Raw genomic sequence first — 11,470 nt, forward strand, 5'->3', positions numbered from 1 at the left:
TTTGAAAATATGCAACAAATGTTCAACTCACTTCTCAGTCTCTGATCTTTTGTATGTGACTCAATTAATAAATACATTCTGAGGAATATAATTTTGTTAATTTGTTTACAGAATTTTGGTCTGCACCTTACAATAAGAAGTTAAACTCTACTGTCAGATAATTCTTACTCTGAAAAATAAAATTCTAAGTTTTTCACAACCTGTTCAAGAGGTCCGCAGTCTTTTTGAATGCATGTAGTTCTCTCTCCGTTCCATTCTCCATTTTCCTCACATTCAAAACTTCCAGTCAAAGCATTCTCCTTTTCATAACCCTCAATACACACAGTCCAGCATGTGGAGTTGACGCCTTCTCCATCACAAACCAGGTGCCCATCTGTCAGCGTATGATTCAATCGCCCACATTTCAGCTCTTCTCCGATTGCTTTTTTTGAACCTCCGCCATCCTGTAAATCCTTGTCTGTCGACTTGGATCCTGAAAAAAGAAATAGGATTAACTCCGTTGCAATACTGAAGAAAACAGCTCACTGGTTCTGGTGCTTAGCTAAAGTTTCTGTAGCATGAAGTGACTAGAGGTATTGCTTCTTCCCCTGGATGGGATGCTAATTCATCACAAGTTAGCCCCAGAAGGGGAGGAAAGAGCCACTGCAAGTGTAAACAGTGACTCTGGCCAGCACTTAAACTCAAACACCTCATTCCTTAGTTCAGGACCTTAAGGGAAGTGGTCATAACAAGTGTACTTGATGAAGACCCACTTTGCGTAGGGGTAGGGGGGTTATGCAAGATACCACCTGTCTGATTAGCCAAATGGACAAAATTTATTGGCTTCAAAATTTGAGTTAAGACTTTCATATTAGGTGTGCATGAAGCTTGCATTGCTAGAGAAATGACACAAGGATATTTGAATCTTTTTCTTAGTTTCTACTCCTGATAGAGTGGGGGCTATACAAACAAGACCTCATCTTTTAAGGTGGGGAGGGGACCACCTGTCTTTTTGCAGAGTGGTGGGTCCTGTCTGAGTACAATAGTTTTGACCATTTCCCTAATTTCTGTTAGTATTACCCCAAATTCTGGATCCTGTCCAGACATAGTTGGCTTTCTCTTTTCTGCAAACTGTATTTTGATCTTAATTTGCAACGTAAAATCCTATGGGTATATTGTTTATGCTATTTACAGTTCGGGCCTGCTTTCAGATGTTCCACATCTGACATATCAACTCTGTACGATTTCAGCCAAAAGCATTCAATGTTGAAATAAAATTTGTTCTAGTTGTCGCCACCATATCCAGGGGGCAAATACAGTGAAGATCTAAGGGAGGGGCCTGTAGCAGGATTTCATGACAACTTGATGAAAATTTAGTATTGATTACTCATAGGGAAATTCTGTCCCTTTTTCCTTACTAGGATCAAACTTTGTTTATAGGAATTAATCCCTGCCACAGATTACCTACCAAGCAAGAAAGGGATGGTTGCCACCAGCACTAGAAGGACTGTAGTTACCAAAGCTACAACAAGAATAAAGATTAGCCTTCTCCTTCTCTGCCTCTCCGCTTCTTTGTCATGAGTAGAACCCTCAGTGTCAGTAGGCAACAGATCTTGTTGAGAGTCACTTTTGATAAATGCATCCTGTGGAAGAAAAACATGCAAGTTTTACAGAAGACGTGACAAACTTTGACTATGTAAATTACCAATGCAAGAAAGATCCTGGGAATGACGTTGATGACTATGTTTACATGTTTTAATGAACTTTATCCCACATTACTATTATATGTATTTGAAGAATTTATTAGTTAATGTTTGTCACTGACTGTTGTATTATGGTTGTCAAGACATTTTAGCCAACTCTTAAGCATTCTGGCATCAGTTGGAAGTTTGCTTGATGTTACGTGCGATTTAAAACTTTTTCAAAAATAAAGCATTGCTTTGTAAATTATGCAAAGGAAACAATTTTCTTTGGTCACACGCAGAATGGAACACTACTGACAATGTATAAACGAAAGAGATTAATTATATATGGTGGGATCTATTAGATTTAGAAGACAGAAATTTCTTATTCTTATAATATAAAGGGCCGCTATGAGCAAGAGACCGTTTGACCTTTCTCGCAGCTTAAAAGCTTGCTCGCACGTATCGTATTTCGTTTATCAGATGTCACACTAAAATATAACGCAATCTTTGTTGAGACAACATAGGGAACCCTAGAAAAAAAATTAGAAATATAAATAAAATATAACTGTTGTTCATTTGAGCAAATCAAGGAAGAAAATGTATTATTTGCATCCTTAGCCAATGAATTCATAAGTACTGTATTTATTTGAATTCCATCGGATCCTAACTATGCTATTTACACAATCACTAACATTGCTTCTTATGTTTTAAAAATGTAAGCTGCAGTTGGATAACAGTCTTTTCACATACAAGGTGTCAGCTCCTTTTATTTACGTTAAGTTTTTGACAAATTTCCTCAAAATTATGTAAGACCCCTTGTCAAACCTCATCGCTTCTACATGCATTGCGTGCCATATGTTATAAGAAGGATTTGGCACTTGAGATTGAAATGGATCAAGAAAAGACTGAACAAAATTCCTAAGATCTTATCTGACCTTCACCTTTGATGTCCATAACTAATCACGTCCCAACTAATTAACTAACTTAATTAACTGGGACGTAAACACGTGTGCAATCCAGCACGTAGAGGATTAAATGAGAATCAACAAAACAGTTTGATAAATTACTTTGTTGTACACTTGTTAACAGTCTATAACAGCCCAGGATTAGGCAATATTTAGATACCTCTCAGAATGAACTTACACCTTTCACCCATTTAAATTAGCCTATCAGAGCTTACAACTTTGGCCATGAGCAAGTAAAAACTGGATTCACTTTGGCAGGAAATATTAGCTGTGAAAGACTAAATAAATTTAATAGAAAATAGAAAATGTGCCCATAATTCGGCCATTTTTTGGTAATCAGTTGAGAAGTACAGACATATACAAATTCAACCCAGCACATAGACGATTGAATGATAATCAACAAAAACGCTTGATAGAAACAAATTACTTTGCTAAGTTCAAACTTATTAACAATGAATTAAGCCCAGGATTAAACAATATTTAGATACTCCCCAAGATTGAACACACTTTTCACCCTTAATAAATTAGTCTGTCACAGATTATAATCTTCACCATAACCAAGCCAACAATTGGCTTGTAGCAAAGTTATGTGTTGTGACAGGCTTTTTTGAAAAGGTCAAAGGGTATCCATAACTCTGCAGTTTAAGGTAATTAGTTGGGATGCAAAATTGTAAAATCCAGCACAGAGGATTAAATGAAAATCAACAGAAGATTAGACAATATTTGGACTCTGTCACAACTTATAACCTTAGCCATAAATGTGTTGTTCCAGAAAATATCCATATAGGTTTACCTTCCTGACATAAAGTTTTTTGTTTGAATGCCCCACTCCTCTGGTAATTCCACCTTAGCTTCCCAGTTTCCTTAAAAACTTTGGCTTTTGAGACCCTCCAGCCACTAGGAATTTTCAATGACCTTCCCTGGGGTGAGTATGCATGGTATTTTGGCAAAAAAAAGCTTTCTCTTGGGAAGAGAAAAAAAAAAAAAAAAAAAAAAAAAAAATAATCGGTGTCCAATGATGGGAGGGGCCAGGGTTCCCAGAAACCCCTTTTTGATGAAATAATATAAAGCCCCATGCAATATAAGAGCTAGAAAAATCATGTACCCTCTCTTTTAAGCAAGAGAAATTTAGACCTGGGTTGCTGCAATTATGTAGATACCAAATAACCAAATAACCGTTTGTAACTTTTGGAACCACAATAACTTAAAACATCTTGCCTTATATATTCACACACTGTCACTTGTAAACAAGAAGGAAGAATTCAAAATTTCTAAATCACCTTAAACTGGTTAACACATATACTACCCCAGGGTTATTCCCTATGGGTGGTAAATTGTAACAATGATATAAATAATAATATATATACTGGTATTTTATTATACCTGCTAAAGGGGCAATAATCAGACTAATAGGTTGCTTAGTAGAAAAATAATTATACTTTACAAGTCACCATATTGTAAACTAATTAACTTTTAATTACACGAAACATAATCTCTTCTCTCATGTGTGTAAACTTGCATCAAAACTTGACACCTAATTGATCAAAAGTAATTACTTTTCTTAAAAGCAATTTAGCCACTTCAATGGAACAAAGGTTAGGAACTTTGCCCAGCTTCCGGACCATCAGCCATTAAAAACCTGCAAACGTGGGGCTAGTCAGCCATTTGTGGTGTAAATCCTTAGCTATAATAACTATTAATTAAAATAAATTTTATTTTCTATCTCTCTATGAAAATAATTTTGTTGTTATAGCAAGATTTTGTTTTTGAGATATATGTTCACTTCAATATGAAGTAAGTAGAGAGATTCTAAGAAATCTGTAACCAAGATCAAAACAATCTCCAGAAACTAAATTTAACTTTAAAATTGTTTTGTCACATTTTCTAGGAATGAAAGGAAGATACTGATTAATAGTGTGTGGTATGTAAGAAGACATTGTGTTTTCACTTCACTTCAAGGGCCTTGATAAAAAAAAATACTAAAGCATTTTCCCTACTTTCCTGCTAACAGTAAAGCATGACATCTCGCTAAAACTAGGGGTGGCAAATGGTCCTTCAAAAAGGGGAGTCTCGCAGAATTTTAGCCAAATTTCAGGGCTCATCGTCTCGAATTTTTTTTTTTTGTCTTTTGCAAGGCTAAAAAGGTCTCAGGCTCATGAAAAGATATCAGTTTCGCCATCTTGCAAAGTCTTGCATTTACCACTAGAAAAATTTTGAAAAAAGGGTTTGGTAAGATATAGTGCTAAAGGAAAGGTTTCGTGGACATTGAAAGTGTAGCATTTCAAAGTTAAAGCCAGGCCAGGCCAGGATTTCCCTTGGAACATCAAGTATTTTACTGGGTATTTTACCCTGTAAACTTGTAATCTGTACATTGGCACAAGATCGTCTTTCCAAGCCTCTCCAAATCTTAAATCAAAGATTATCCCTATTACCTTTACGATCAGGATATTGTAATATGTTATTTGGGCTTATCTCTGCGATATGAGCATAAGAGTGAATGTTACACTAGAAAAAAATGGGTGGATCACTGTGATAGAAAGGATAGAAAAAAATGATTTCATTTATTCTGTCAAATCTAAGCTTAAGTTTGTTCAAAAGTGCATTATCAGTAGATGTTTTTTTCAGGTTTAAATAGCGATGATATTTTATGCAAGAACCTCTGTATTTTGTCTTCTAGCGTATTTTCTGAAACTAAGCCTAAATAAATGGTTAATATTCTTTACCCACGCGTTAATCAAATTAACACGTTACTATTAAGTTCTTTCTTCCCGGCCTCTTTTACTTTGTTAACAAATTAGCTTATAATAAGCTTAGCATGTACCTTGCTTGGGGCATCTACAGCGGGCATAGAATCCAATTCCACTTGAACAGCTCTCTGGCTTGCAACAGACACCACGCTGACTTTGTTTTTCCTGAACTTTTCCACTGAGCTACTGTTTGGTTTCGGATCCATGGATTTAACGTGATGGATAAAATCCGAACAGGAACAATCCACAAAGATTGACCTTCAATTCTTTGTAATTTGCTTCGACGTGATCTTGCAGGGCTAAAGCGTTCGCAATGTGTATTCAGTTATTCAACTGAACGTTCAATTTATACGTTCCACAAACTAATCTCTGATTATTAAAATGAACGCAAACAAAATTGTGGTCGACTGCATTTCAATGCAAGTAAGCCCACTGTTGACTTACACTGTCACAAGCTGCCATGCGGCATTTTCGTCCATTTAGCGGCTGACAAACGCACTTTCACTAGCTCCTCGTTAAATGAATTCCTCTAAAAACCATGTGACGCAGATGCTTTTTCCATTACAGAAAGCAATCTGATCTTTCTCTCCAAAGTCTTACGAGAATAACAAGTAATTTGGAAAACGTACGCTGAAAACATACATGTTTACCAGAATGTAGCGCGCTCTATTCCAAGTCCTGTGCTACGCCATTTGCAAGGAAGCGAAGTCTGTATCATATGTCGTTTTTCTTCCTTCCGCTTCGCTACGTTGAATTTACTTTCGTTTTGCTGGTTGCAAAATGCCACGAGACTCATTATAAGTCTACATGCTGCCAGCGAATAAATAAACCTGAGTTATAAAGAAAACACGCAAAAGCCTGCTTTCTAGATATGTCATCACAAGATGGTCACACATTCTTCGCGCGCACTGCGGTTTGCGAAAACTTCCTTGCGGGGTCAACCTGTTTTGACCCCAAGGGTTGCTATACTTCGCTCGGCTACTGGACCCCTCTAGGGAAATTCGCGGGGATTTTGGGACCCCTTCGGCGTTTCCTTGTGCCGTAAGGTTGCTGAAAGAGCAGCTCAAAGAGTCGTTGCCGTAAAATTCCAAAAATATTTTTCCGAAATATGCCTAAGCTAAAAGAAGTTAGAAATCAACTCCTGGTAAGCCACTCTCAAGGAGTGATAAACGATGAAGATTTTTTTTTCTATTTTACGATTTAAATAAGTCAAGAAAACTGGATCTTCCGTACGAATCCAATGAGAAAATTTTGATAAATTTCGCAGTATTCACCGTTTGTCCGTCTTGGTGCAAATTAACTTGGACGTCTTGGCAAGTCTTATTTTGAACAAGAAGGAAAAGCAAGTAATACACATTGAAAAATAACGGAAAACTCGCAAAACAGCTCGGAGTTTAAAGGAATTGACAGTGGCTGTGAAATTATTTCCGCCGCCAGATAATTTCTCCAGTTTGAATTTGTAAATATATTCAATTATCTCGCATAAATTGCGACAAAGAATACATGTCGACTATCTTTACAGTTTCTTAAATACCATTTGATATTAATTATTTCGTTTAAGAGCAAAGAACGGAATAAAATTTGTGAAATGGCAAACGTCAAGATTTTTCCCGCCAGACATGCGCAGAACGTTATTGGGGTTTTCCCTCGCGTTTCCACGTCCCCGTTGCGGTCCCCGTTGTCGGTGCTTGGGAAAAATACGAAAAAATTCTCTTGCGCATATTCAAATTTGAATACCTTAAGAAGTCGAACGTAATGGGCTTTCTTTATTTTCCGTTTTATAAATGGGCAGGCTTACATTTGGCTTCTGAGATAGTGTAGAAAGAGTTCGAGCCGCTGGCGAGGTTTCCATCTATAAGCCATTCGAGGGAGAAGTAACTCAAAAAAGTTGTCAAATGATACAAGGCGTAGCTTTTGAAAATTTACTCGTGTTTCTTTCAAATTGCATTCAAAATATTAAATTTGATAATCCATACTAATCATAGTATAGATCATTTATTTATTGTTTATGTTTTTTTATACCTCGCAATGGGCGCTGGACGAAAAACATTTCGCAAGCTCGACAATGCAATTTGACCTAAAAATGCTGCTTGTTCTGTGCTTACATTTTTATGTACGACGTGTTTCTACTGAAAACACTTTGCCAAGTAAACATACCTATTATGTCCAGTTTTTCTTCATGTTGTGTAATAAAGCAAACTTTTCTCCCTTGACAAAGCAAGGGATCATCTTGCGACTGGCTCAGTTCATTATGACATAAACAGAGGGAAAACACTCGTGCAAGCATTAGCCAATGAAATTTGTTCTTGGAAGCGCGCGCAGCACGCGCATTTGGCACTGTCACTTTTATTAGTTCTGCCACTCAGGGTGTTCGGTGATCTTGCGATTTTTGAAAACTAGACGGTTTCAGCTTCACTTCTTAGGAAGGCGGAGACATTCCCCCTCGGAAAAAGTTTTGAAAACTGAGTGCTGGAAAAGAATTTCTTGGCTTTTTTGGGTCCTAAAACTTTCAGAAATTGAGTATTTTTTAAATTGTCAAAATCATGTTGTTTTCAGACAATTTTTCAAAAGTCCATTGGATAGAAGGTTCTGAAAGGGGGGTATCAATCTCATTTCCCAGCCTACTAGCAGCATTTTGTTCGCGGCCCAGTGCATTTGTTCGTTATCCTTTTTCCAAATCCCACTTCCCAGTGTCAAAACCCATTCCCAATGACCCAAAGATTCACGAGGATTTACAAAAATGTTCTGAAGACGATAGGGTCCTTTTTGACTCAGTATTAAAACGGTGCAAGTAGGGAAGTTGCAGCACTTATTTAGGTGACATGTTCCTGCCACTTTACATTCCTGCCTGCAGGAAGTCTGCCGTTCGACTTGTAAGTGTTCCTAATTTTTTTCCAAGCCTAGTCGGACGGATCATGATCAGTAGTGCTCTCTTCATCAGAGTCACTGTCACTGGCGCTAAAGCTGTCTACATGTCCATTGTAAGGCGAGTTTGGTGATATACTGACGTCCTCATTTGAATTAGGTGTCTCATCATTTTCGCTTGGAACTCTTTCTATTGCTATCAGTGAATTTAAATTGACTGGTTTCAATACGGTTTCATTTTCATATAAATTACAAATACAAACACTTATCCCATTCTCATTTTGGCATATATTCCCATTGCCAGTGACCTAAATCCCAGTCCCAGTGATAAATCCCATTTTCCCATGGCAAAGGCAGACCAATCCCAGTACCCATTTTACCCCTTCAGGACCCTTTTCACGGTAGCCGACCACGAAACGAGTTAAAGAACACTCATTTCCCCATACCCTGGTGTCTTAGCCTTACACGCACCTGACCTTGCAAAATCGGTCTTAAGCTCGTCTTACATCTGCACTATATATTCTCAGAAACCTATAAGGGTTTCTGATATTATACTTCAGTCGAGACACGATTTTTTGAATTCCTTATTTTAAACTTTAGTCCGGTTGAAACCTAGCGGCTAAAAGGCCAATAAAAAAAATAGAGAGGTATTAAAGTAAAGGGAAGACGTTAAGTATAACAAAATAATTTCAGGGAAATTATAGGTAAGAAAAATATGCAAATATTATGCGATACACAAAGGCGAAAAGAAAAGAGTGGAATTTTCATTTTCTACCAGACTCGCCTTCAAATGCTGCAAAATGCATTTTTCCAATTTAGTGAAGTTTTTCGTTGTCGAGAAAACAGTGGTTTCTAGGATGAACTTAACACTGCTAACACTGCACTTATAACTGGTACTGGCGCTTATAAATAGTATTTTTAAATCCATACATGTAGATTTGAAGATATTTTTCCCTTTTTTAAGTGTAAATGTGTTATTTGTTTTTATTAATTTTAAAACTTATACTACTATATTTATTTTTTAGTGTCACCAATTAGTATATCAAGTGCTAGAAGTTTTGACACTTTAATAAAGTTACTTTATACATAACTTACCTAATTATAGAAAATTACGCTACATGAAATTAACGCGAATTTCAAAAATTCGCGTTAATTTAAGTCGCGTTAATTTTTGTTAACGTTAATTTCCGCGCCGTTAATTAAATGGAGCGTTAATTTCCATGACCTTAATTTCCATTATTTTGGCTCCAATTTCTCGATACTGCTAAGGCGTTCTTGACTCCTAGGAAAAGGCGTAATGTCATCAGGGTAGACATCTGTCAGTATCACTAAAACTATGAAGAACGCTGGAGGCGGATTATACGCCTAGTGTTGGGAAAAATTTGTCCCTGTTGTCCCAATAAGTTTTTTTTCTTTGTGTTCGTCGCGTTAATTTCCTTTATTTTGAAATGTAACCCCCTCTTTCTCGTTAATTTCCTTTACTGGGAAGTAATTTTTTCTACAATTCGCGTTAATTTAAGTCGCGTTAATTTCAAAAACTTTAATTAACACAAGCGTTAATTTCCTATAATAAGGCACTTTCCTCTTCCCTCCTTCCCTCCTTCCTTCCTTCCTTCCTTCCTTCCTTCCTTCCTTCCTTTCTTGCTTGCTTACTTTCTGTTTTCACCTTGCTGAAAGAAGAACAGTGGGTTCGTCAATGTATTTTGTATAAAAAGTGCCACATCTCCCTTCTGAAAAACCGCTTTAAAAACTGACATCACTTACATGTTCAAGTTTTTTTTTTTCTCGTTTAGTGAAATGTAATAAACTATCCTCTTTTGCAAAAAAAGCGTCTGAAACGAACGACTTCATCTCGCGACGGAAATCCTTCCTGTATGACATAAACAGAGGAGATTCGAAACGCGCGTGCGAGCATCGGCCAATGGCATTCGCTCTCGTGTGCCGTGACGTAAGCGCGTGCGGTGCGTGCGCGCAGTCCCTTGAATGGTTTGTGGACTTCTTTTCTGCGATTTTGTACTCGACCGGAAATAGAGAGGCGGTGAAAACGGTCGAAGAAGCCGACAAGAGCATGTTTGATTTGTTGACGCAACCTTGTGCAAGTTGGTGAAAGCGAGCTGCATGTGAGCTGTGTCTTGTAAATATCTATATTAATTGACAAATTGTTACCGTTGTTACTGTTTACCGCGCTGGAATTCGTATGCTCGATGTTTTTTTTAACGGTGTTTTTGTGCAATATTGCCTTTTTGACATGTTTGAGATGATATTTGATTGTTATATGTTTGAGCTTTTGTATACCATTATTCCTACTGAAAACATCTGGTAAAGTTGACTTCAGTACCTTCCACGTTCATTTTTTCCCTTCTCTTCCTTCTTTCTCGTTTTGTGTAATACAGAAAACTTTTCTCTCTTGGCAAAGGAGCGTCTGAAACAAACGTTCTCAACTTGCGATCGCCACCGAAATGTTTCCACTGTGACGTAAACAGAGGAGAAGAAACGCGCGTGCAAGCATCAGCCAATGAGATTCGTTCTTCGGTGGATTCGGCGGATTTTTCGGCGGATGGAAGCGTGAACAGCGCGTGCGTAAACTGCGGACGGTGTCACAGCCGAACGTGTCACAAACGACGGTGTAGACTGTTTGTGATGTAGACTATACTGCCTCGTCCCCCAGTCGCTCGCTTGGGGGAAATGCTAGTTAATTATGCGTGTACGAGTGAAGTGGTTCAAATTTCAGCATTGCTTGTTTAGTCCCTCAACCCCTTTTCCTCTTTTCTACTCCACGGAAAGAAGGAAAGTGGGGTAATGGGTTGCGGAACTGAACTAGAGCATTGCTGATTTGTTGACCGGACGCAAGCATGGAAAGCATAAAATTAATTAAACTAGAAGCTACATCTTGGAAAGGACAAAGACCGCCCACTCACGGCGCATACTCGTTCACTTCAGCTATCTTGGTAGAATTAATATCGTAAAGCTTCCATTATTTTAAAGTTTGCTTTTGTTCTTAATTCTTCGTTAACTAAGTATTGATCACGGCCAAGAACGGGAAAATGAGGCTGCCTTCAATATAAATAGAGATGTGGTATTGTAACACGAAGACGAGCGCAATGCAAAAGACATAACAGACCGGCGGATGCGGCAAGCAGGGCTTCTCCTTGCGGTGGATGGCATAGCCTTAAACAGACTATTTAGAACAACATGTACCCATCGATATTGCTTCGATTCACCAAGTTCA

At 37.8% G+C, this 11,470-nt stretch overlaps 1 protein-coding gene across 1 annotated transcript in view; it reads right to left on the reverse strand.

The window, feature by feature from the left end:
* LOC144646314 (thrombospondin-2-like) overlaps positions 1-6,961 on the reverse strand; it is a 28,513-nt gene extending 21,552 nt beyond the window's left edge. The window contains exons 1-3 of the mRNA XM_078505862.1: positions 5,451-6,961; positions 1,448-1,622; positions 201-472 (exon numbers count right to left, since the gene is read on the reverse strand). Of these exons, the coding sequence (XP_078361988.1) occupies positions 201-472; positions 1,448-1,622; positions 5,451-5,582 (579 nt within the window). The 5' untranslated portion in view covers positions 5,583-6,961. The remainder of the gene's footprint in view (positions 1-200; positions 473-1,447; positions 1,623-5,450) is intronic.
* Between the last annotated feature and the right edge of the window lie 4,509 nt (positions 6,962-11,470).

This window comes from Oculina patagonica, chromosome 3, assembly GCF_052425735.1.
Source record: "Oculina patagonica isolate OP01 chromosome 3, crgOcupat, whole genome shotgun sequence".
In the NCBI taxonomy this organism is placed as follows: Eukaryota; Metazoa; Cnidaria; class Anthozoa; order Scleractinia; family Oculinidae; genus Oculina; species Oculina patagonica.